At 48.8% G+C, this 26713-nt stretch overlaps 1 protein-coding gene across 1 annotated transcript in view; it reads left to right on the top strand.

The window, feature by feature from the left end:
- Nucleotides 1–25483, top strand: part of TIMP2 (TIMP metallopeptidase inhibitor 2) — a 44403-nt gene extending 18920 nt beyond the window's left edge. Inside the window, exons 3-6 of the mRNA XM_008048302.2 lie at nt 5229–5329; nt 7309–7417; nt 20908–21032; nt 22644–25483. Of these exons, the coding sequence (XP_008046493.2) occupies nt 5229–5329; nt 7309–7417; nt 20908–21032; nt 22644–22841 (533 nt within the window). The 3' untranslated portion in view covers nt 22842–25483. The remainder of the gene's footprint in view (nt 1–5228; nt 5330–7308; nt 7418–20907; nt 21033–22643) is intronic.
- The last annotated feature ends 1230 nt before the right edge of the window (nt 25484–26713 follow it).

The raw sequence follows: 26713 nt of genomic DNA, 5'->3' as shown, positions 1-26713 counted from the left end.
CCCCCCCCCCCCGAGGATGGCGGCGGGACAGTCCGGATAGGTCTTCCCTGGGCAATTGTGGTCCTCCCCATCTGACTGTAACCCGTCCCCTTGGGATCATCTTCTGTGACCTGGCTTTTCCACTCACCCGGTTCTTTTCCATCCCCCATCTGGCGGGGGCACCTGGGATTGTTTTTGCAGGCTCTTGGCAGGGGGGAAGTGACATCATGTGGTGTCCTCTGCTGAGGGGTGGGGGCAGGGGCTCTGCGGCTGCGGGTGCGGTCATACATTCCGGTAGCCAGCATCTGGCAGTGAATTCATCAGCCAGTGGGTCACCCTTGATCTCAAACCCAGATGTTGTGTTAGCAGCAGAAAGAAGGAGGAAAAAGTGAAATCTAAGCCGCCGGGGAGAGGCCATGGTTGTGGGGCACCAAGCAGAACAAGAATCTTTTTTTTTTTTCGAGTCAAGATCTCATTCTGTCGCCCCGTCCAGAGTGCGGTGGCATGATCACAGCTCACCACAACCTCGACTTCCTGGGCTCATGTGATCCTTCCGCCTCAGTCTCCTGAGTAGCTGGGACTACAGGCACGTGCCACCATGCCTGTTTTTTGTGTTTTTTTTTTTGGTAGAGCTGAGGTCTCACTGTATTGCCCAGACTGGTTTCAAACTCCTGGGATTCAAGCAGTTCTCCCACCTTGGCCTCCCAAATTGCTGGCATTATAGGTGCAAGGCACTGCACCCAGCCAAAACAAGAGTCTTTATAAAGACTCTCCTTCCCACACTGTTGCTTCTAGCTCCTCAGGTAAGGGACAGAGCAACCATGCTCTTGGAGACATGGACAGGATGTGGGCTGTCCCCAACCTAGTGGCTAGCACCAGGCCCAGCATGTAGTAGGTTTTCAGTAAACACGTGTCCAGCCTTTGATTCTGCTTTCTTTCTGGGTTCTTGTGTGGCTTTGCTTTTCCCCAGCCCTATTCTTTAAGTGGCCTGGCACTCAGAGAGGCCCTCCCTCCCTCCTGAGTGGCCTCCTTGCCCCTACAGTCCTGCTGGTTAATCCTGGAGCTCACTGGGTGGACCATTGCCATGCATATGGAGATGTGGAGATGTCTTCAGGAGAGCTTTCTTCCTCTGTCCCTGTCACTCACCTGCTCTGTTTTCCTGTCCAGCATCCATCTTCTTGCTTGGGTTAGAAACTCCTCAAAGTCACGGTCTGTTACTGGAACTGTCTACATGCAAGATTCACCATAAACCCCTTTCTCCACCCACTATTGCCTCCAGGCAACAACTGCAGACAGGTGCCCACTGCTTTGAGCAGGTCAGCTGTGCAGACCTCACTAAGCCGATGTGTGTACCAGCCAGGGCTACCAGCTCAGCCTCTGTCCTTCACCTCAGGGGTGTTGGTGCTTTGGGAGAGGTTTCCATGGAACAGGTCCATCTTTGCCACTCTCGATTCCTGTTTTCTTTCCTTCATGTAATCTCTCATTTTGCAAAATGGGGGAGGAGGCACTCACCCCGAATTCAAAGAGACTCTGAAGAATCTGAATTCTGGTTCCGCATGGACAGATGGAAGCATCCCAATTAGAGATGGAGAGTCTCTCTGTCTCTCCTCCTCCCTGCTCCTTACCCCCACTTCCCTGCAGGCATCTGACAGCCTTTGTGCCAATTAACTTTCTAGTCTTTTTTTTTTTTTATTGAGGCAGGTTCTTGTTTCTGTTGGCCGGGCCAGAGTGCAGTGACATGATCAAGACTCACCACAGCCTCAGCTTCCTGGGTTCTGGCAATTCTTCTGCCTCCGTCTCCCAAGTAGCTGGGACTACAGGTGTGCCATCAAGCCTGGCTGATTTTTTTTTTACTATTATATTTTATAGAGACAACGTCTCGCTATGTTGCCTAGGCTGTCCTGAACTCCTAGGCTCAAGCAATCCTTCCACCTCAGCCTCCCAAAGTGCTGGGATTATAGGTATGACCCACGGCACCCGGCCAACTTTCTAGTCTTAACCGCACGTGTCTACCCTGGACCCTTGATTCCACCAGTCTCTTTTCTGACAACTTAAAGAAAGAAGAAAAGCACATCATCCGCAGCCCCAAAGCAAAGCAAGCACGTGAGAAAGCAACATCGAGTCTAGACTCTGGTTGGTTCGCTGACCGGGACCAGGTCTCTGGACCTGAGCAGGGTGATGCCGCTTTCCTAGACCCTCTCCCACGGGAGTGGGAGATTTTGCTGTGTTCTTGTCTGTTGTACTGTTTTTGCTCATAGCCCTAAACTGGACATGTGTTAGTTGCCAGGTCCTGCGTGCCGCACGTGACCTCTCTAATCTTCACCGCAACGTTAGGAAGTGCAGAAGCCGTTGTTGTCTGTTCTAGGCGGAAGCAGCTGTGGCTCAGGGAAGTCAAGGAACTTCTTCGAGACCACACGGCTGGTCACTGGCTAATACAGGATTTATCCCTGATACTTCCTCTTGCAACCTAAGGCCCCAGGAGCCGCAGGGGTTCTTGTAAGAAAATGATGCTTGACCTTTAATGCATGGAACAGAATGGAAACTTTTGGCTGTTGAGGAGTAATCTTTGCTTATTTTCTGATCGCCAGTGGTATGTTTATTGCACACCTATTGTGTTTTAAGCATTGTGCGATGTAGTGGACCCCTGAAAAACAGTTCTAGAAATTCCCAAAAACATGTAGAATTAGGTGGCCTGTAGGAAAGTCTGGCTGATCGCACCTTCTGGAACCATTGTTTCATTTGGATTTTGCTGTTTTTTTGTTTTGTTTTTGAGTCAGGAGTCTCTCTCTATTGCCCAGGCTGGAGTGCAGTGGCATGATCACAGCTCACCACAGCCTCCAACTCCTGGGCTCAGCGATCCTCTCTCCTTAGTCTCCCAAAGTGCTGGGATTATAGGCATGAGCCATTGCACACAGACCTGCTTGTTTGTTTTGCAGTTGATAACTCTGCTACACGAAGAGGAAACTTAGGACAAAGTTAACCTGCCATATTTATTGATTTACATAAACTTTTTTTTAATGCAGCATTTTGATTAGATATACAGATTAGTCAGGTAGAAAGTGGGACCAAACACAAACTTCATCTGGGCCATCAGCCCAAAGTTGTCAGGTTCTGCTTAGTTCCATCTGGCAAGCATTTAGTGAGCACCAACTGTTCTACAGTTGAAACATAGCCTCTACCTATTAGGACTCCGGGCCTAATTTCCCAGAGGAAGACAGATATGGACTATTTTGGCTAGGTCTGGAAGGGTGAATAGAAGTTATCTGGGCAGAGGCACAGAGATGGCATTTGCAGGGAGAAGAAACTTGCCTGTTCAGAGGCGTAGAAATACCTGGGCATGTTCAGAGCAGGAGAGTATCTTGGACTGGTGGGACAGCAAGAGCAGAGTAGAGGTGGTCAGGCAACCGCAGTGGATAAGATGATGGTTGGGGGAGACTGGAGGTAGGGGGACCTTCAAGACAAAGCTCTCTGTTCTGAGGTGGCTCACTGGGCAGCATTTCTTAGATGTGGCTTTTTAGGGTGAGGTCTGGCTTAGCCTGGAAAACAGGAACCTGTGGCCTCAGCCAGTCATGACTCAGCTCTAGCAAAAGAAGAAATAAGGGGGGTTGGGCTGGGTGGGGGAGTGAGGCTGTGGTGTGAGACTCTGAGGCAAGCTGGGCCCAGGGGGATGCAAGCAGGTGGAGTGCCCATGCACCTGGGCCTGTGGGGAAAGACAGCCCTGTGGGGAAAGACAGCCCTGGCTAGGAATTTCCAAAGGATGTGAACTGATGCCCGGAGACTGGGGTGGGAGGCCCCCTTGAGCCCAGCGCCATCTGCTCCTCACCTTCCTATTTTGTTCATATCCACACTAATGTAAACCTACCCAGAGTGACCTACACACCCAGGGTGGGGAGGGCAAAGCTTTGAAGGCCATTAAAATAGGCCATACCACCTCCCAATGGCCTTGAGAGGAGAAAAGGGAGGGTCTACCCAGTCCTGCTTGAGTGACAATGTGAACTGCTAATCCACAGACTGTCAGGTTACCAGGAGTGGCTTAATCGCTGGTAGAAAGCCTGTGGTGTATGGCCCATCCACAGCCTCATGTTCCAGAACATTCTGGAGTCTTCTCAGCCTGACCTCTTCCTTTTCTTCTTGTCTTTGGCCATGGTTGAGCTCCTTTTTCTTTCTGATTGACCTCCTTCCTTGGCATCTGTCCCTTGTGGCCACCAGCTATGCCTGTGGAGATCTCCTAACCCAATCTGTGTCCTTTGGGTAAAAACGTTCTGACTCTGCCTCTGTCATGCTTCTGATAGAATTTGTGTTACTGTAATTGAACAGCTAGGCATGGTGGCTCACGTCTGTAATCCCAGCACTTTACGAGGCGGAAGCGAGAGGATTGCCTGAGTCCAGGGGTTTGAGGCCAGCCTGGGCAACTTGGCAAGGCCTCGTCTCTACAATAAATAAATAAAAATTAGCTGGGCATGGTGGTGCACGCCTGTGGTTCCAGTTCCTTGGAAGACTGAGGTGGAAGGATCAGATAGAGGCTGTGGTGGCCGTGAGCATGCCACTGCACTCCAGCCTGGGTGACAGAGTGAGACTCCGACTTAAAAAAAAAGAAGGACATTTTCTGGGTTAGGACAGATGAGAAGGGTAACTGGATAGACCTTGCAGATGTAAGACCCCCAAACCTAAATATCCCTGGCCCCTTCAAGGCAGGAAACTACCTCTTTGCCCTTTGTCTGAAAAGCTTGTTTACCAACAGGCTGTGGATGGAGAGTAGTGGAGTATCTTATCTTTAACTGAATGGGCGGGATTGCAGGCCAGTTCAGTTGTGAATCTGTCTCCCCTAGCTGCCAATAAATACACATTGGTGACAGTGAACAAGAGCCCAAAGCACTCAAGTGTGACATCCGCAGATGAGCTTTGGTCAAATCAATGACCGCCTCTCGCTGTTGCAGAAACCACACGGGTCATGAGCTTTTGGATCAGACCCCTGTCAACAATAGAAGGATTCTCACTGAGGAATTGTGGGCAGGAAAGAACCTTAGAGTGTGATCTCTCAGCTTGTAGGGGGTAGACGCCCTGCTGGGGTCAGGGAGCCTCTTGCCCCTCCTTTCCTAGCAGGGACAGGAAAGGTGGACTCACCTCTCACCTCGCTGCTACTCCGTCTCCCCAGCGCCTCTTGCAGGCCTGGACACTTTACCTCGCTTTTCAGACCCAGGACCCTCTTTCGGGAACTCTCCTTACCTCTGTGTCTTGGTGTTTTGCAGTGATCAGGGCCAAAGCGGTCAGTGAGAAGGAGGTGGACTCCGGGAATGACATTTACGGCAACCCCATCAAGAGGATTCAGTATGAGATCAAGCAGATAAAGGTAACATCCACCATCAACCCAGGCTGTACCGTTAGACAGAGATGTGGTGGGCTAGGGGGTTGCAGAGAGCCTGGATCCCTGGAGGATGGAACAGAAAATGAGGTCTTCACGCCGCAAATAGATTGGATTTTTTCTTCATCCACAATTGCCTGAGAAGTCTAGAAGTGGCATGTTCCTGCGACTTCAATTATCTCAGAAGTGTGTTACCTTTATTTTGATGGATAATAGATCTGAGGCGTACCATCTGTGGACTGTCCCGTGGGTACATCTCTGTGGCTGGCTGGGGTTGAAAGGCTGTGGGGACTTGGCCGTCGCCATGATGTGAGACAATGTGACCCAAGTCTCCCAGACTGCCTGGTTGACTTTAAATTCTAGAGAAGAGGGATTTGGCAAGAGGAGTCCCATGGCCAGGTATGTTAGGGGCAGCTTCCAGAAAGTGAGAAAGAAATGGATATCGTGGAGTGGGCCAGGTACTGAGAGGATGAGGCGTCAGGTGGGAGAGGGGATGGAGCCCCAGGCGGAGGTGGTAGGACATGTGTTCATTTTTTCAGAGCATTGTCCGTGTTTAGGGTCATATGGGGAGATGCCCATGTTTGGAAGGGCTACAGAGAAAGGAAGGGAGGGAGGGAGGAAGAATGAGGAGGAGAGGAGAGGAGACAGCTGGGACCAAAGGCTGATATTATTGTTATTGACAGTAACAAACATGATCTATAAGGGAGAAGAAAATTCTAGGTTCCAAGCCGGACACTATGGCTCACGCCTATAATCCCAGCACTTTGGGAGGCTGAGGCAGGAGAATTGCTTGAGCCCAGAAGTTTGAGACTGGCTAGGCAACATAGCAAAACCTCGTCTCTACAAAAATCAAAAAATTAGTGGGTGTGGTGACATGCTCTTGTAATCCCAAATACGCGAGAGGCTGAGGCAGGAGGATCACCTGAGCCCAAGAAGTTGAGGCTGCAGTGAGCCGTGATTGTGCCACTGCACTCCAGCCTGGGTGACAGAGTGAGACTCCAACTGAAAAAAAAGAAGGAAGGAAGGAAGGAAGGAAGAAAATTTTGGGTTCCTGAGGAAGGGATAGCTCTGTACCATGGTACGTCTTATAGCTGTTCATATTTAATGTTGTTACAAAAACAAAAACTAGTAGAGAGTAAATGTTACCAGAAGGACAATGGAATGCTTAATCATCACAACTATGTCACTTTAAGGGGTGACCTAGTCTCTCGGTGCCTAAGCTTCTTTATTTATGGAGTGGGAGAGAGATCTGCTCTTAGGACCTCATGAAGGGGTCATGGGAAGGCCCGTGTTAATGCCAAGGAAGTGCTTTTAGTCCTTTGGCTAATGATGTCATTTAGTACAATCATCAACGTGACCTTCTTGGTACAGGTTGAAGTTAAAAGCTGCTTGTTGTGACATTAGGGATGATCCCATTCCATTTGGCATTGCTTATTAAAACTCTCTTGGGAGGGGGGAAAAAAACACTGGAAAAAATGCCTTCCTTCAGCTGGGTAGCAGGTGGCCCTGAAAGGCCATAAAGTCAGTCAGATGTTGAGCAACCAGCCCCCCGGCCCGTGGTTTACATCCTAACTCCAGGAGTGCCTCTGTGCTCCCGTCCCTTCAAGTAGACAATGCTGCATCAGACTTCCTGGGAATATACGAAGGTTGTGGTTCTCCATGATGCTGGAGCCACGGGGAAGTGCACCACCCCCTTCCCAGAGACTGAAATGACCTCATTGGAGCTGGGGGCCAGGGGAGAGGGGCAGAAGTCTGAGAAAGTCCCCTCCAGGTGGCAGTTATGCCCCCCTGCCACACTAAGCAGTTGAGTGACTTCAACTGTTTTAATCCACGTGACATGTACTTATGTGCCTTCCTCTTGCAACTTGGGTGTAGGTTGGGCTACCCTGGGGTATTCCGGAAGAGAACAGAATTCCCTGGCAGGACAGCTCCTTTCCACTCACATTTCCTCTTCCTTGCCTTTCCAGATGTTCAAAGGACCCGACAAGGATATAGAGTTTATCTACACGGCCCCCTCCTCGGCAGTGTGCGGGGTATCACTTGACGTCGGAGGAAAGAAGGAATACCTCATCGCAGGTGTGTTTGTGAGGAGATTTGGCCAGAGGCTGGGGCAGATGTGTACTGTTCTCAGACATGGTCCAGGTCCCGGCTCTTAACTCCTGGCTCCCTGGTGGGAGGGAGTCTGAGAAGCAGTGAGGTGGTGGGACAGGGCCCAGAGGAGTCTAGTGAATGTTCACCCATCTGATGATTTCATAGATCTGAGGTTGGCAGCCAAAAAAAGGCGAGCATTTTTGTCTTTTGTTCCTAAGAGGAAGGCGTGTGCAGAACGCTGGAAATGCACAAGGCGGAGAAACTCTCCCCGATTTAAGAGAGTGGAAGCTGGGCTCAGCGGCTCAGCCTGTAATCCCAGCACTTTGGGAAGCCGAGGCGAGTGGATTGCCTGAGCCCGCGGCTTCAAGACCAGCCCGGGTAACTTGGTGAGACCTCGTCTCTACAATAAATAAAAAAATTAGCCCAGCGCAGTAAGGCATGCCTGTAGTTCCAGCTACTTGGAAGGCTGAGGCGGAAAGATCACCAGAGCCCAGCAGGTCGATGCTGGGGTGACTGTGAGTATGCCACTGCATTCCACCCTGGGTGATGGAGTGAAACTCCAACTCAAAAGTAAAAATAAAAAGGAAAGAGTGGAAACCTTGCTTTCAGTCTATTGATATATATTTTTTCTAATTTTTATTTTTTGAGTTGAGATTCTCATTCTGTCACCCAGGCTGGAGTGCGGTGTGGCATAATCATACCTCACTGCACCCTTGACTTCCTGGGCTCAGCTGATCCTTCCGCCTCAGCCTCCCGAGTAGCTGGGAGTATAGGGGCATGCTACCATGCCCGGCTAACTTTTGGATTTTTTGGAGAGAAGACATTTCACTATGTTACCCAGGCTGGTCTCAAACTCCTGGCCTCAAGCAATCCTCCTGCCTCAGCCTCCCAAAGCACTGGTATTATAGGCGTGAGCCACTGTGCCCAGCCAAGTCTATTGATATTATGCACAATACTTGCTTACCTTATTTGTTTATCATATGTCCTTTCTTCTTTTTATGGTAAAATACACATGACAAAATTTAACCATGTTAACCATTTTAAATGTAAGTCTGTGGCATTAAGCACATTTGCATTGTTGTGTGACTATCACTACCGTCCACCTCCAGAACTTTTTTATCCTGCCCAATGGAAACTCTGTTCCCATGGAACACTGACTCCGCATTGCCCTCCCCAGCCCCTGGCCACCACCTTCTACTTTCTTTCCCCATGAATCTGACAACTCTGGGGACCTCATATAAGTGGACTTGTGCAGGATGTGCCCCTTTTGTCCAGCTTCTCTCACTCAGCACAATGTCCTCAGGCTCATCCTTGTGGCCTGTGTCAGAATTTCTTTCCTTTTTAAGGCTGAATAACATTCCATTGCATGGAGATAGTGCATTTTATCATTGCAACTTTTAAAATACTTTTTTAAAAATATTTTTCTTGAGTCAGAGTCTCACTCTGTCACCCAGGCTGGAGTGCAGCAGCCTGATCATGGCCACCACAGCCTCCACCTGCTGGGCTCAGACGATCCTTCCGCCTCAGCCTTCCAAGTAGCTGGAACTACAGGCATGCGCCACCACGCCCAGCTAATTTTTTGATTTACCATAGAGATGAAGTCTTGCCAAGTTGCCCAGCAGGTGGTCTCTTGCTGGTCTCTTGCTCAGGCTCAGGCAGTCCTCTCGCCTCCGCCTCCCAAAGCGCTGGGATCACAGGCAGTACTTTTCTTCTTGAATAAAATTATTTTCCTTTACTTCCTTCTACCACCTCCGCTGCCTGCCCAACAAGGCTGAACCCCAGGAGTCCGGGGCAGAATTCTCAGTCTCGGCACTGTTGCCATTTGAGATCATTCTTTGTTGTGGGGGCTATCTTGTGCACTGTAGGATGTTCAGCTGCATCCTGGCCTTCACCCGTTAGATGCCATAGCACCTCCTCAAGTTGTGGGGTCTCCAGACATCACCAAATGTCCCCAGCGGGGGTGGTCAGAGGTATAGATTGCCCTGGCTGAGAACCATAGGTCTAACAGAGCTTCCTACAGTGATGGAAACAGTCTGTGTCTGCACCAGCCAGTATGGCGGCCACCAGGTACATGTGGCTGTTGAGGGTCTAAGATGTGCTGGTGCAACAGAAGAGCTGAATTTTACCTTTTATTTCATTTCACTTCATTTAAATGTAAGTATAAACAGCCACAGGTGACTGGAGGCCACCTATGGACACTGCTGTCTCAGTCACTTAAGGAACATTGCAAACTGAAGAAAAAGGAGAGACAAGATACTGTCCTAGGCCGAGTGCAGTGGCTCATGCCTGTAATCCTAACACTTTTAGGACACTGGGGCGAGAGGATTGCTTGAGGCCAGGAATTTTAGACCAGCCTGGGCAACATAGTGAGACCCTAACTCTTTTAAAAAGTATACAATCTGGCCGGGCACAGTGGCTCAGCCTATAATCCCAGCACTTTGGGAGACTGAGGTGAGAGGATTGCCTGAGCCCAGGGTTCAAGACCAACTTGGACAACTTGGTGAGACCTCATTTTTACAATAAATCACACAGCTAGCCAGGTGTGGTGGCACGCATCTCTAGTTCCAGCTAGTTGGAAGGTTGAGGCAGAAAGATCGCCTCCGCCCAGCAGGTCAAGGCTGCAGTGGCCATGAGGGTGCCACTGTACTCCAGCCTGGGTGACAAGAGTGAGATTTCAACTAAAAAAAAAGTATACAACTCAGTGGTTTTAGTATAATCACAGAGTTGTACAGTCATCACCGCAGCCATAAAGAAACTCTGTCCACATTACTATTACCCTCCTAAATCCCATTCTGCCCCCATTCCCGACCCTAAGCAACCTCTAATCTTCTTTCTGTCTCTATAGATTTCCCTATTCTGGACTTTCTTCCAAGTGGAATCATACATGTGGTCTTTTTTTTTTTTTTGAGTCGGAGTCTCACTCTGTCGCCCAGACTGGAGTGCAGTGGCCGCTCCCGGCCACCGCAGCCTCGACCTGCTGGGCTCCGGCGATCCTTCCGCCTCAGCCCAGCCTTCCAAGTAGCCGGAATTACAGGCATGCGCTACCACACCCGGCTGATTGTTTTATTTATTGTAGAGATGAGGTCTCGCTGCCCAGGCGGGTCTCGAACCCGCGGGCTCAGGCGGTCCACTCACCTCAGCCTCCCAAAGGCGCGGGATGACAGGCTGAGCCGCCGAGCCTGGCTATCTGGTCTTTTTTTAACTTGCATGTTTCACGCATCCTAATGTTGTCAGGGTTCATCCATGTTGTAGCCTGTATCAATTTCATTTCCTTTGAAGGCTGAATAGTATTCCATCATGTGGATAGACCCCATTTCCCTATCCATTCATTGTCGAATGGGAATTTGGGTTGTTTCCACCTTTGGCTATTGGGGCTGACGCTGCAATGAACGTTAGGGTGCAAGTTTTTGCAGGGATGCGTATTCATTTTTCTTGAGTGTATCCCTAGGAGTGAATTGTGGGGGCTCAAGAGGACTCTAGGTTTAACGTTTGAGGAGCTGTCAGACTACTTTCCAAAGCAACTGCATCATTTTACATTCTTAATACCTTATTTTTACAATAAGAAAAATAAGATTGACAGAGGAGTAAGGGAACCAAGTGATCTGTGGTATAGAGCTCTCACAAGCTAATAATGCCATCATGATAGCACAGACAAAAGGGATGGAGTGACTGCATAGCTCATACCTGGTGGGTGGCACAGGTGCAGGTGTCCAGCGTGGCCTTCAGGGAGGGACGGCTGCTGGCAGGGAAGAAAATCTGCCAGCGTGTTAGCATCGGCTGTGTCTCCTTTTTAGTGTTCTATATTTGCTAAACTTTAAAAAAATTATGGCCTCTATTACTTTTATGATCAGAAAAATGAGGTCTGGAGAGAAGAGAAAGGAGACAAAACCCCACATGGTACCAGGAGCTTCATGCCCTGACAATTATCTGCATCCTCTTTTTGTCCTCATTCGTAAGGAACACCCTTTAAAATGAGAGCCCCAAGCCAGGCTCGGTGGCTCAGCTTGTAATCCTGCGCCTTTGGGAGGCTGAAGTGAGTGGATCGCCTGAGCCCACGGGTTCGAGACCCGCCTGGGCAACTTGGCGAGACCTCATCTTTACAAAAAATCAAAATGAGCCGGGCGTGGTAGCGTGCACCTGTAGTTCCAGCTACTTGGAAGGCTGAGGCGGAAGGATCGCCAGAGCCCAGCAGGTAGAGGCTGTGGTGGCCGGGAGCGGCCACTGCACTCCACTCTGGGTGACAGAGTGAGACTCCAACTCTAAATAAATAAATAAATAAATTAAATAAAATAAAATGAGAGCCCCAGCGATCACAACTCAGGCTCCTCGCACTGCCCTCTAGAGGCTGTCTGGTCAAACTGCAGAGCTGTAGAAGCTGGTGTCCAAGGAAGGAGAGCCAGGATCTGGTTCACAGGTGGACTCCTGGGTGGAAGAGTGACCTTGGTCCAGGCCAGCCCCGGCCTCCAGACATACCCAGCTGGATCCTCGCCCATTCTGAGGCTCTCTCTGTCTTAAAGGCTTTTCCAACAGGCCTTATTGCCTTCCTGGTATCAAAACAAGAGTTCCTTTTTACTGGGGCGCTGACTCAGAGGCAAGTGTTTTCCAAATGCTTTTCTTTTTTTTTTTTTGAGTTGGAGTCTTACTCTGTCACCCAGACTGGAGTGCAGTGGCCATTCCCAGCCACCGCAGCCTCGACCTGCCGGGCTCCGGCAATCCTTCCGCCTCAGCCTTCCGAGTAGCTGGAATTATAGGCACGCGCTACCACGCCCGGCTGATTTTTTGATTTATTGTGGAGATGAGTTCTCGTTGCCCAGGCGGGTCTCGAACCCGTGGGCTCAGGCAATCCACTTACCTCAGCCTCGCAAAGACGTGGGATTACAGGCTGAGCCACCGAGCCCGGCTCCAAATGCTTTTCATGCAGATTTCGTTGACTCCTCACCACCTGCCTAGTATAAAGGTGATATTCTGATCCCCATTTTGCAGGTGAGGGCAACTGAGATGGAGCAATTTGCCCCAGGTCTAGTGGTGTGTATTAGGTAGGGCCCACTTGCACCAACTTGAGAGACCTGGTTGTTGAATTTTTAGTTTTGTGAGCCGGTTGATATCATGTTGATGTCTTGAAATCAGCCAAGGTAACCAGGTGTGGTGGTTCACGCCTGTAATCCCAGTACTTTGGGAGGCAGAGACGAGAAGATTGCCTGAGCCCAGGGGTTCGAGACCAGCCTGGGCAACTTGGCAAGACCTTGTCTCTACAATAAATAAAAAAAAACTAGCTGGGCATGGTGGTGCGGGCCTGTAGTTCCAGCTACTTAGAAGGCTGAGGTGGAAGGATTGCCTGAGCACAGCAGATTGAGGCTGCAGTGGCCATGAGCGTGCCACTGCACTCCAGCCTGGGCAACAGAGTGAGACTCCAACCCCCCCGAAAAAAGAAAAGAAAAGAAATCGGCCAGGGTGGGAGCATTTCTACCATAGAAATCAGCAAACTCTCTGCCTCTGCCACCATGCCAGGGAGCAGTGTCACCAGGATTTTGACCCTGGTCTTTCTGATTCCAGGGGCCATGCTCTTAACCAGCACATTCTGCTGCTTTGTTCTTTTGGTCCAAGTTTTAGAACCCTCAACTCTAACATCTAGCCCAGTGGTCCTCAATTTGTGTTGCCCATTGGGAATCCCTGGGGAGTCTGTAAAATTTCTGAGTCCCAGGCTACACCCCAGACCAATTCAAGCAGTATCCCTGGGCTGGCGCTGGCCATCAGTGTTCTAAGAGCCCCCAAGAGAGCCCAGAGTGCAGCCAGGACTGAGAGCCAGTGACCAACAAGAACCTTTCCTGCTCTAAGTCAAAGGCATGTCTTCTTGCAGAGGTGGTGAAGAGCTGGCCAGCATACACTCAGGAGGGCTGCATTCCAGCAGCTGGGGAGGGCCACCTCGCTTGCAAAGGAAACGTAGGACAATATTTTCATCTTCTAGGGCCCTTTGTGGTCACTCAGACCTGCCTCTCATCTGGAGATTTGGCACTAGCCTTTATTCTGCAAGATAGATACCCCACAAACTGGGTTATGAAGCCCTGATAAACAGTGACTGGCTGCTTAGAGCGTGGGTCCAGGACAAGGGCGGAGGGTCGCTTTGTAGTGATTATGTTGCTGGTGGTTACTTTGTTTTACTCATTTTGTGGGAGGTATTAGGAGAATCTTGCTCAGCCCCTTTTCTGAAAGGAAGAGGCTTCTGTGTCCAAATGAAACGCTGTGAGTCAATAAACATGAAGGGCTGGGTGTGGTGGCTCACGCTGATAATCCCAGCACTTTGGGAGGCCGAGGCGGGAGGATTGCCTGAGCCCAGGAGTTCGAGACCAGCCTGGGCAACATAGTGAGAATTCATCTCAACAGAAAAAAATTTAGAAATTAGCCAGGTGTGGTGACGCACGACTGTCGTCCCAGCTGCTTAGGAGGCTGAGGTGGAAGGATCACCTGAGCCCAGGAGGCCAAGGCTATGGTGAGGTGTCATTGTACCACTGCACTCCAGCTTGGGTGACAGAGTAACACCCTGATTCAGGAGGAAAAAAATGTAGAAAGCCTAATACTTTCAGTTGTTTTATGTTAACATGGATGTGTTTTCTCATGCTCAAGCTCAGCCCTCCATTTGTGCCATCAAAGGTGACTTAACATGTTATACGTGTATGTCCTGTGCTGTTCACACACATGTCTGTTATCGTCCCCAGTCTGAGCAAGAAGACAGTTAAACAAGCAGCCACAGCACATGTTTTATAGGCTTGCTAAAACCTAGAACCATCCAAATGGTCACTCCACGTATAATAAAAACACTTGAAGATAGTCACACAGTACCTGTGTGCCTGTCATCTTAGAATACTTCACATTTATTATTGAATTTGAAGCAAGTTATGTGGGCCACATTTTAGTTTCTTAACACAGCAGTCCCCAACCTTTTTGGCATCAAGGACCAGTTTCATGGAAGACAATTTTCACAAATTGGGGGATACTGCAGGGGGCATCACCAGGCATTAGATTCTCATAAGGAGCACACAACCTAAATCCCTCGCATGTGCAATTCACAATAGGGTTCACACTTCTTTTTTCCTTTGAGTTGGAGTCTCACTCCATTGCCCAGCCTGGAGTGCAGTAGCACGTTCATGGCTACCTCAGTGTTGACCTGCTAGGCTCAGGCGATCCTTCTGCCTCAGCCTTCCAAGTAGCTGGAACAACAGGCGCGTGCTACCATGCTCGGCTAACTTTTTGATTTCTTGTAGAGATGAGGTCTCACCAGGGTGCCCAGGCTGTTCTCGAACCTGTGGGCTCAAGCAATCCCCTCACCTCGGCCTCCCTAAGTGCCGGGATTACAGGCTTGACCCACCACGCCCAGCCAGGGTTCACATGTCTATGAGAACCTGAGAATCTCATGCTGCTGCTTATCGGACAGGAAGCGGAGCTATCTACCCACTGCTCGTCTCCTTCTGGGCAGCCTGGTTCCTAACAAGTCATGGACCTGGACTGGTCTGCAGCCCGGGGATTGGAGACCCCTGTACAGACCATAACGCTTGGGATCAATATAGAACATAAAATTTACCACGATAACAGTTTTTAAGCATACAATTCAGTGGCATTAAGTACATTCACAATGTCATGTAATCACCGTTTCCAGAACTTTTTCATCATCCCAAATGGAAACTTTGTACCCATTAATTGGTAACTCTCCATTCTCCTGTTTCCCCAGCCCCTCACAACCACCCTTTTACTTTATGTCTCTGTGAACTTGCCTGTTCAAGGTGCAGCACACAGGTAGAATCATACATCTTCTTGTTGACTGACTTGTTTCATAATATCCTCAAGTTTCATCCATGTTATAGAATTTCTTTCCGTGTGTTAAAATGTCCTTCCTTTTTTTATTTTTTTGAGTCAGAATCTCACTCTGTCACGTAGGCTGGAGTGCAGTAGAATGATCATGGTTACCGCGGCCTTGACCTGCTGGGCTCAGGTGATCCTTCTACCTTAACCTCCCAAATAGCTTGGACTACAAGTGTTTGCCGCCACGCTGGGCTAATTTTAAAATTTTTATTATAGAGATAAGGTCTCACCATGTTGCTCATGTTGGTCTCAAACTCCTGGGCTCAGTCAATCCTCTCGCCTCAGCCTCTCAAAGTGCTGGAATTACAGGTGTAAGCTGCCACGCCTGACCTTCTTTCCTTTTCATGGGGATATATTTTTAAGTTTTCAAAATATGTGATACTTTTCTCAATTGAATTCCATATATGTTTTCATATTGTTAACATTTCCATTAACTTTACAACTCAGACGCTGCTTAGTTGTCAAGGAGGCATTGGGAGGTTTGATGATGATATAGAATCATAAGGGTCACATAGTAAGTTTCTTGTATAAAGAAAACTTGTAGGCTGGGTGCAGTGGCTCAAGCCTGTAATCCCAACACTTTGGGAGACCGAGACGAGAGGATTGCCTGAAACCAGGGGTTTAAGATCAGCCTGGGCAACTTGGTAAGACTTTGTCTCTACAATAAATAAATAGATAAGTTAGCCAGGTGTGGTAGCACACGCCTGTAGTTCCAGCTACTTGGAAGGCTGAGGCAGAAGGATTGCCTGAGTCCAGCAGGTCGAGGCTGCAGTGGTGACAGAGTGAGACTCCAACTCAAAAAAAAAAAGAAAGAAAAGAAGACACCTAAGTGTCGCAAAAGATGAAAGGCAGGTAGAGAGTCTGAAAACATACCTGCTTGAATTTGAACATGACCAGTGAGTGTCCTTAGTCAAGTGACTTTACCTGCCTATGCCTCCCATGCCTGTCAGAGAAGTAGGGACATGGACAGTAGTATCTGACCCATGATGTTGTGAGAATAAAAATCTGAGATCATGGATTTCCTGATACCTTGGTCAGTGCTTACTCAGGGGTAGCTAATAATTTTATTTCTAAAATTAGAGGTGTAGTCCAGGCCTAGTGACTTGTACCTGTACTCCCAGTTACTCAGGAGGCTGAGGCCAGAGGATTGCTTAAGCTCAGGATTTACCAGCCTGAGCAACATAGTGAGACCCTTTCTCTAAAAAACAAAATTTTTAAAAATATTTTTAAAAATTAACTGGGCGCCCGGCTCGGTGGCTCAGCCTGTAATCCTGCGCGTTGGGAGGCGGAGGTAAGCGGATTGCCTGAGCCTGCAGGTTCAAGACCCACCTGGGAAACTTGGCAAGACCTCATCTCTACAATTAATCAAAAAATTGGCCGGGCGTGGTAGCTATGCCTGTAGTTCCAGCTACTTGGAAGGCTGAGGTGGAAGGATCACCGGAGCCCAGCAGGTCGAGACTGCAGTGGCCGGGAGCAGCCACTGCACTCTAGTCTGGGCGACAGAGTGAGACTCCAACTCAAAAAAAAAATAAAAATAAAATAAATAAAAATAAAAATAATTAAAATTAAAATTAACTGGGCATGGTGGCACAAGCCTGTAGTCCCAACTACTGAAAAGGCTGAGGTGGGAGGATTGCTTAAGCCCAGGTGTTCGAGGCTGCAGTGAACTATGATGGCACCACCACTGCTCTCTAGCCTGGTTGACAGAGTGAGACTCTTATCTCTTAAAAAAAAAAAAAAATAGAAGTGGCAGTGACATATGCATGTAGCAGAGCCCTGAATGAAAAGCTACTGTGTTGTTGTAGAATTGTACCTGAGATCTAAAAAGAACTAGGTTAGGCCGGGCTCAGTGACTCACTCCTATAATCCCAGCACTTTGGGAGGCCAAGGTGAGAGGATTGCCTGAGCCTGGGAGTTTGAGACCAGCCTGGGCAACTTGGCAAGACCTCGTCTCTACAATAAATCAAAAAAATTAGCCGGGCGTGGTAGCGTGCACCTGTGGTTCCAGCTACTTGGAAGGCTGAGGCGGAAGGATCGCCTGAGCTCAGCAGATCGAGGCTGCAGTGACCGTGAGCGTGCCACTGCACTCCAGCCTGGGCAATAGAGTGAGACTCCAACTCAAAAAAAGAAGAAGAAGAAGAAGAACTAGATTAGCAAGCAGCAGAATGAGTGAGAATGTTCTGCTGGAAGGGTGGAAGCTGTCACTGAAAGATTCTGAGAAAGGGATGTGGTTAGGACAGCCTGAAGTACCCTCTCAGTGTCCCTTCAGATTGCTCCCTTTTGAGGACCGTTTTTGGGAAAACTCAGCCATATGATCACCTGCCCACAGGCCAGCTGGGTCCTCATCTCCTCTGCCATGAGGGTACAGTACTTCATTCTCTTCTCCTTGGGAGGGGGAGCGGGGTAAGACAGCAGCTGACTTGCCCCACTGCTGGAGAGAATGCTCTCATCTGACATCTTTCCCAGGCTTGGTCAGATGACTCCAGACTGAATCTGGCATTTACTTCCTGAGGCACGGAACCTAGATTCAATTCGCCTGGACTCAGGCTGGGCCCTTTAGCCAGTGACTAACCAAAAATCACAGGGCACAGTGAACCGCTGCCGCCCGTGAGTGACCACATGACCTGAAGCAGCCCCTCCTCTCTGGCTGATGATTCAGTGTCACATGTAGAGTTGGGCACCGTGAGACTCATATTCAGGAACTCTTATAGAATTGGCCCTGTAATTTTCTTCTTCAGTCCTTTTCTCTGAAAGGAAAAGCAAACATATAGACCTTAGTTACAATTTTTAATTAATCCCTGTTTTTCTGTACCCAGGGCTCATGCTGTGCTTCTCTCTAAGACACATATACAATGTTTCAGTGGACACTCACGTCATGTTTGCCCAACCACGTCTTTTTTTTTTTTTGAGTTGGAGTCTCACTCTGTTGCCCAGGCTGGAGTGCAGTGCCACGCTCATGGTCTCTACAACCTCAACCTGCTGGCTCAGGCGATTTTTCCGCCTCAGCCTTCCAAGTAGCTGGACTACTGGCCTGCCTAGTTTTTTGATTTATTGTAGAGACAAGGTCTCACCAAGTTGCCCAAGCTAGTCTCGAACCCCTGGACTCAGGCATTCCTCTTGCCTCGGCCTCCCAAAGTGCCAGGATTACAGGATTGAGCCACTGTGCCCAGCCTCCAACCATGTCTTAATTACTAAAAATAGTCTTCTTTTTTTTTTAACATTCTAAGATGCTGCACTCTGTTTTAAAAAATTATTTTTGAGATAGAGCCTTGCTTTGTCACCCAAGCTGGAGGTACAGTCATGTGATCATAGTTCATTCACACCCAAGCTGGAGGTACAGTCATGTGATCATAGTTCATTCACCTCAGCCTATAGCTCCTGGGTTCAAGTGATCTTCCTGCCTCAGTCTCCTGAGTAGCTGAAATTATAGGTGCACACCACCATGCCTATCTAATTTTTTATTTTTTTGTAGATATGAGGTCTTTTTACATTGCCCAGACTGGTCTCAAACTTTTGGCCTCACGCGATCCTCCCACCACAGCCTCCAAAGGGCTGAGATTACAGGCATGAACCACCACACCCAGACAGAGACACTATACCCTTTATACATGAGATCCAAGGTTCACGTTAGTCCAGTATCTAGGGCTGTTGAAAAAATACAATTTGCATTTCATCTCTTCTTCCTGCCATTGCTTACCTTCTGTGGCAGCTTGAATTTGTGGTAAAAAGCCAAAAGAGAAGAAAGCAGAAAAAGGCGGAATATGAAGCAGATTGTTAGAACAGGTACCCATGTACATTGTCAGTAAACTTTTATTAAACAATTACTATGTGCAAGGAACTGTGGCTACAAAAGGGTTAAGACGCCACACGTATCCTTCATGCCTGCTCTCTGGGTAAGGAGCAAGATGCATAAGATAAGCAAATACTAATATAAAGTCAAAAATTGATGCTAGTAAAGTGATACATTAGAAATCAACTTAGAAGTTTGGGAGGCGGAGCCAGAACAGAATCTTTGCCTGTCTGTGGTAGTGAACTACTAGGCTGGGCAGGGAAGGGGCTGCAGTATACCCGCATGGGTGCTCACTGCCAGAAAAAACCAGGATGTTGGAATGAGATACTTGCCATCTAATTTGCTTCCTCCTAGCCTATTCTGAACTCACAGAAAATAGCTATAGGTCTAAAGGGACAAAAAAATCAAATATCTATTTTTGAAGCGTTTAAGGCCACCCAAACACTTATCTTTTTAAGTTATAGGATTCCGGATAGATGTTAACAGTAGTAATCCTGCTTTTTGATCCTTTTTTTCACCTGGAATGTCCTCCAAGTCTAGGCAGATAAAAGGACAGAAAGGTCAGAGGAGCAGCTAAAATAGAAGTCAGCATCAGAATTCAAACCCACAATGAATGTTGCGTGCCCAGAACAAGGGATGTCACTTATGCCTGCTGGAAGCCCCAGGCAAGCCAGTTCGTATTTCCATGGCAGTGGGTCGTGGTTTCATGTACTTGTGACGGGAGTGCAGTCACCAAGCTGCGTGCAGTATTGCTTTGCAGAGCGACGTTTCTATTCGTGGATTCTCCATACCAGCACCACATGTGCCTGAGATCATTAAGTTGAATGCTCTGAAGCTTTGTCAAGCCAAAGTGCTCAGGGCACAGCCTGAGGCTCTGTCTACCTTTCCAGGCTCCTGTGCTCATCACTGGGCATTTGTCTCTCTTGACAAGGTGCCATTGGAACAAGAGGGATGAGGCTTTCGTGCCCTCTGTAACCGCCGCTGGGTTCTGTCATTCACTGGAATACACTTGCTTATTCTTCTCCTGCTTGGATGATAATGCCAAGCCTGTCACCAATGTGATATCTTAAGCAAAGGAAGGGAGGAAGCTGAGCTGGGAACCTAAGGTTCAAGAAACAAATAGCTGGCCAGGCGTGGTAACTTACACCTATAATTCCAGCAAACTGGGAGGGAGAGGTGAGAGGATTGCCTGAGCCCAGGGGTTCGAGACCAGCCTGGGAAATGTGGTGAGAACTTGTTACAATAAGTTTTAAAAATTAGCCAGGCATGGTGGGGCGTGCCCCTGGTTCCAACTACTTGGAAGGCTGAGGTGAAAGGATCACCTGAGCCCAGCCGGTTGAGGCTGCAGTGGGTGTGAGAATGCCACTGCACTCCAGCCTGGGCGATGGAGTAAGACTCCAACTCCAAAAAAACAAAACAAAACAAAAAAAGAATATTGGGGCCAGACTTGGTGGCTCACACCTGTAATCCCAGCACTTTGGGAGGCTGAGGCAGGAGGATTGCTTGACCCAGGAGTTAGTTCTGGACCAGCCTGAACAACATAGTGAAACCCCATTGCTGTTTAAAAAAAAAAATAGAATATTGGAAGGAAATGCATCAAAATATTAGCAATAAATAATGAAAATAAGGCAGCTTGTTTTCCTTGATTGTTTCCTGCATGTCTAAGTTTCCTACAGTGAACATGTATGATTTTTGAATTCAGCATAAACAGTGTAGAGTATTGTTAGGGCTAAATCCCAATATCCCTGAGCTGCACCCAGATGCAGGAGCCAGGCAGAAGGAGGAGGAGAACTGGCCCCCCCCCCTGAGCTTGATCTCTGTCTCTCCACAGGAAAGGCTGAGGGGGATGGCAAGATGCACATCACCCTGTGTGACTTCATTGTGCCCTGGGACACCCTGAGTACCACCCAGAAGAAGAGCCTGAACCACAGGTACCAGATGGGCTGCGAGTGCAAGGTAAGAGGGACTCGCCTTCTCTGTGGCTTTCCCGTCTTCTGTGTCTCCAGGGGGACGACTGGGGTTCTGGTCCTGGCTCTCCAGAGCCTCTCAGTCTGCTCTGGCCTGATTTAGGTCTGAGCTCTGGGAAGATATAGCCACACCCCCACCCAAGGGTGAGGCTGGCCAGCTGGCTGGTGACAGAGCCTTTGGCCCCTGATCCCTAGAGAGCTGGGGAGCCCTGAGACACAACTCTGTGCAGAGGTATCTGGAAGGTAAGGGAATTTGAGGGCAAACCATGAATTTATCCTTGTGGCCTGTAGCATCTAGAAGAAGGAATTTTATGGGGAGAGCATGTATTTTCCTACAAATGTGCAAGTGCAAACACTTGTGTGCCTCATGAGAGAGCACCCCAGGTGCCACACTTTTCCCAACATTCTAGACGTTTCCACGCATGAATCCATGTAGATGTGAGGTCTGTGTGTTGAGAGCATCTGGAACACCTGCCTCTCTTCTCAAAATCGGCCCAGAGGTTGTGCCAAGAACTGCAATAGTAACGTAGTAATGCTCTTAGATGCAGCTGTGGAAGGTGACATCCTCCAGGGCTCCCAGGCTCAGAATGTGTGGCCTCTTCACACCCTGCGTCACCACCACTTCAGCCCTCACTCCTCCCCTAGGAAGCATTGCTGAGTACCAGGTGCCCCCCACCACCACCAAGGGGCTTGTGGGGCCCTGTCCCTTCTGACTGTCCCTCCTCCTGCACAATCAAAAAGCAAATTCCAAACTCATAGTCTCCAGCTACACATGCATTAAGCAAAACCCTTCTGTGCCCAACATGAAATCGAAAAGCAAGTGCTATAGGCCAGGGTCAGTGGCTCACATCTATAATCTCAATACTTTGGTCACAGCTAGGGGATTGCTTGAGCCCAGGAGTTTGAGCCCAGCCTGGGCAACATAGCAAGACCTCATCTCTACCATCTCATCTGGCATATGCCTGTAGTCCCCGCTCGGGAGGCTGAGGTGGAAGGATCACCTGAGCCCGGGATGTCAAGGCTGGTGAGCCATGATTGTGCCACTGCACTCCAGCCTGGGCAATAGAGTGAGTCCCTGACTCAAAAACAAAAAAGAAAAAAAGAACAAAAGAAAGAAAAGAGCGTTCTTCCTTTTACTTTCCACGCCAGCGAAGGTGGTCACCCTCTTGTAGCCTTAGGTTTCTTGGCCAAAATTCTAGTTGCCAGTCCCTTAAAGGCTTCAGTTTGAGAGGAAGGTGCGGGACTTTTAATTTTGCTCAACTCTGCCTCCAGGAAACTTTGGAACCTTTATTGTCATTGTAGTTATTATACCCTGGAGGGCAGGGCTAAACTGAAGCCATTGTGTTATGCTGGGAAGGTAGACCAGATGGCCCATAATGAGTCAGCAGGAGGTGCTGAGATGGGTGGGTGCAGAAGCTTCCCCCCAGGCCCCAGCCCTCTTGGGCCAGTGGCCTACTGCTGTACAGAGAGCCTGGAACTCGGGAAAGGCTGCTGTCCTTGAATGTCCTTGAGCAGGCGCGTGGCGAGGCCCTCAGAGCGGCCTTGGCCCTGCCTCTTCCTAGGTGTCCCTGACTAAATCCACCCATGTGCCCCTTCCCAGATCACGCGCTGCCCCATGATCCCCTGCTACATCTCCTCCCCGGACGAGTGCCTCTGGATGGACTGGGTCACGGAGAAGAACATCAATGGGCACCAGGCCAAGTTCTTCGCCTGCATCAAGAGAAGCGATGGCTCCTGTGCGTGGTACCGCGGCGCGGCGCCCCCCAAGCAGGAGTTTCTCGACATTGAGGACCCATAAGCAGGCCAACAGCGCCCCTGTGGCCCACTGAAAAGCCTCCAAGGGTTTAGACTGGTCCAGCTCTGACATCCGTTCCTGGAGACAGCATGAATAAATCAGTCATCTAACGGGTCCAAATTAGTATGATTCTGCACCCCCCACCCCCATTTTCCTTTTAAATATGGCCATGGGTCTGGAGGGTGAGGTGAGCCCAGGGTCCTCACTCCACACTCCCTCCGCCGGCCTGGGCACTGTGTGTCTGGGGTTTCTATCCTTGGGTGCCGGCAGGGGTGGGACACACGGACTTCCCTCCAAGGCCTTTCCTTGGCACCTTAGGGGTCTCCTAGCTTGGTGAGGGCAGAGCCTAGAAATGCGCATTCTGCAGAAACTTTTGAGGGTCGTTGCAAGACTGTGTAGCAGGCCTACCAGGTCCCTTTCATCTTGAGAGGGGCATATCCCTCGTTTTCTGCAGCTGCCACACCTCTGGCCCTAGGTAGGGTAGAGTCCTTGCCCCTGGCAAGTGCCCCCCCATCTTCCCCTGTACCCACCATGGATTCTCAGCACCTGTGACTCCTCCAAGTCCAGGAGCAGCCCTGGAACCAGTGTCTTGTTTTGAAGGAGCCCCCATTCATTCTGTTCAGCTGCAAAATTCCAACAGGAGCCTCCCTCGGGGCCTTGCAGAGATATGGAAACCACATTTAAGTCCCCTACCATGCACACACTCCCCAGCCCCTAGGGGGAGTCTGCGAGATCCTTTTCTGAGCACAAGCAATTCATCCCAAGCTTCCTTCCCTTTCTGGCATCGGGCATCTCAATTGAGTCACACAGCTTTGCTTTATCCAGGGTTGTGTGCAGACACGGGCTGTGCTCCCGCATCCTGAGGACAGAAAGGGCTGGGTCTTGCTGTGCTGCGTCAGGTTTAGTGTGGTCTCCCTCCAAGACTGACAGCCTCTGTTCCGCGTGTGGGTATCTGCAAGTGAAGTTAGCTAAGCGTGTTAACATGTCCAACCCAGGAAGTGAAGAATGTTAGAGGTGGGGAGCTCTGGTGACACTCTCACTTCTTTCTGAGCCTCCAGGACACTGTCACCTGTTGTCAGAGACATCTCATTTTTCTAAAGATGAATCCTCAGATGCCATGTGAACCTGAGGGACAGGCGTGCCATCTTCTGCTTCTATTTCTTATTTGACAAAGATCACCCAGTTAAGAAACTTCATAGGGAACCAGGGAACCTTCTTGTTCCCTAAAAATGGTTTCCTGATGCCGCTAAAGGAGAGGTTGAGATAGGGAGAACTTTCTCAGTAATAATCAAGGCCATCTCTTTTTTTTCCTCCTACCTATGTTGTAAAGATAAACTGTTCTGGGGATGTGCATGCATGCTATGCAGACATACACATATATACGCACACGCACACACAAACTGGAGCCCGGCAGCCTGTGAGTGATCCTTCTGCACCCGCTTCCAAAGTCACCACCTTCTAAGCCTGTTCCATTCTGCAGCGACCCCAAACTAAGACGTCTGACCCCCAGAGTGGCATGCAGCCCCCTGCCCGCCTGGGACCTGGTCAGCACAGATCTTGATGACTTCCCTTTCTAGGGCAGACTGGGAGAGTATCCAGGCATCCCCCCCCTGCCCCGAGGGCGTTTTCATGCTGTATAGTGACATAAAGTTGGTAAGATGTCATAATGGACCAGTCCAATGTGATTTCAGTATATACAACACCACCAGACCCCTCCAATCCATATAACACCCCACCCCCGTTTGCTGCCTGTGCGGTGATATCATATGTAACATTTACTCCTGTTTCTGCTGGTTTTTTCAATGTTTTGGTTTGTTTCTGACATCAGCTGTAATCATTCCTGTGCTGTGTTTTTTTATTACCCTTGGTAAGTGTTAGACTTGCACTTTTTAAAAAAAAGTTTCTGCATCGTGGAAGCGTTTGACCCAGAGTGGGAAGCATGGTTCTCACCTATGACGATGGATTCCTTCAGATTTTTCCTTTAGTTCTTTTGAGTATCTTTGCTTTTATCCATCTCCCATCTTTTGTTCTCTGGTTCGAATTAGTACAAAGTAAAGGATCTTTGAGTCGGTTCATCCTAAAAGATGGCCTTTCTATTTGATCCACGCACATTGGTCTTCTAACTATGCTGAGCAGGAAAAAAACAAAACAAAAACCCAAACAGATCAAGATGAAGTGCCCGGTGGCAACAGAGAGTTGAAGCCACTCAAATACCCTCACAGTAAATAATTGCAATATATATATAGTTTAAGAAGAATCTTCATTTGGCATTGTTTAATTTATGTGTTATATTCTAAGTACTCCCCGTTTCTCCCTGTATCTTTTTCATCATGCAAGCTACTCAAAATATTTAAAATAAAGTTTACATTGTAGTTATTTTCAAATCTGTGCTTGATAAGTATTAAGAAATATCAGACTTGCTGCCATAATTTAAAGCTTTGTTGATTTTGTTTGTTTTTGTTTGGACTTGGGGGGGAGGGGGGAGCCATGTGTTTATGCTGGAATATGAAGTCTGAGACCTTCCTGTGCTGGGGACACATGAGAGTTGTTGAAAGTCGACAAGCAGACTGCGCATGTCTCTGATGCTTTGTATCATTCCTGAGTGATCGCTCAGTCCATGGACAATAAACAGTATTATCAAAGAACGTTGGCTCTCTTGGCTGTCTCCATGTGGCTGTATCTGATGTTCAGACCTGCCACTTTCTAGCTCAAGAATGGAAGTGAGTTAGACGGGCGTGGTGGGGTGCATCTCTAGTTCCAGCTACTTGAAAGACTGAGATGGAAGGATTGTCTAAGCCCAGCAGGTCGAGGCTATGGTGGCCGTAAGCATGCCACTGCTCTCCAACCTGGGCGACAAGAGTGAGACTCCAACTCAAAAAATAAAATTAAAAAAAAAAACCCAGAATGGGAGTGAGCCCCTGCAAAGGAACCTCTCCTGTCTGGGGAGAAGGGGTCTCCCTGTGTCATCTAGAGAAACAGGCCTGTGTGGGATGCAGCAGAGATGGGCAAGTAAAAGTGATGTGGTTTTCTTTATTTTTTATTTTTTGGCAGGATCTTGCTCTTGTTGTCCAGGCTGGTGTGCAGTGGTGCAATCATAGCTCACTGAAGCCTCAAACTTCTGGGCTCAAGTGATCCCCCTGCCTCAGCCTCCCAAATAGCTGGGACTACAGACATTCCCTATCACACCCAGCTAATTTTTTATTTTTTATTTTGTAGAGAGAGGGTCTCACTATGTTGCCCAGACTGGTTTCGAACTCCTGGTCTCAAGCGATCTTCCTGCCTTGGCCTCCCAAAGTGCTGGGATTACGGGCATGAGCCACCACACCTGACTGTTTTCTTAAGTGGACCAGGGGGCAGGGATGTACAATGGGGTTCCCTTCCTTCATTCAGTGCATGCCTCTTTGTGGAACCTTCCCAACATACAAGTGAAGAGAGAGACGCAGTGCCATGCATTCATCTCACAGCTTTGACATGAGTATGATTCATGGGTGGCTTTCTTCCTTCCATGCCCACACCCACTCTCCATCTACCCTAAGATTATTTAGAAGGAAAAATTCTAAGCATCAAACAGTTTCATTTGTAAATATTTCAGTACCTATGTCTAAACAGAACTATATTTAAAACACTTTCTGGCCAGGTGTGGTGGCTCAAGCAAGTAATCCCAGCACTTTGGGAGGTCGAGGCAAAAGGATTGCCTGAGCCCAGGGGTTTGAGACCAGCCTGGGCAACTTGGTGAAATCTCATCTCTACAATATATCCCCCCCCCAAAAAAATTAGCCAAGTGTGGTAGCGTGTGCCTGTAGTTCCAGCTACTTGGAAGGCTGAGGTGGAAGGATCGCCTGAGCCTAGTAGGTCAACACTGGGGTGGCCATGCG

This window comes from Carlito syrichta, unplaced genomic scaffold, assembly GCF_000164805.1.
Source record: "Carlito syrichta isolate Samal-C Ts95f unplaced genomic scaffold, Tarsius_syrichta-2.0.1 Scaffold123321, whole genome shotgun sequence".
Classification (NCBI taxonomy): Eukaryota; Metazoa; Chordata; class Mammalia; order Primates; family Tarsiidae; genus Carlito; species Carlito syrichta.
The sequence above is the reverse complement of the archived record's forward strand: the minus strand, read 5'-3'. Positions and strand labels throughout refer to the sequence as shown.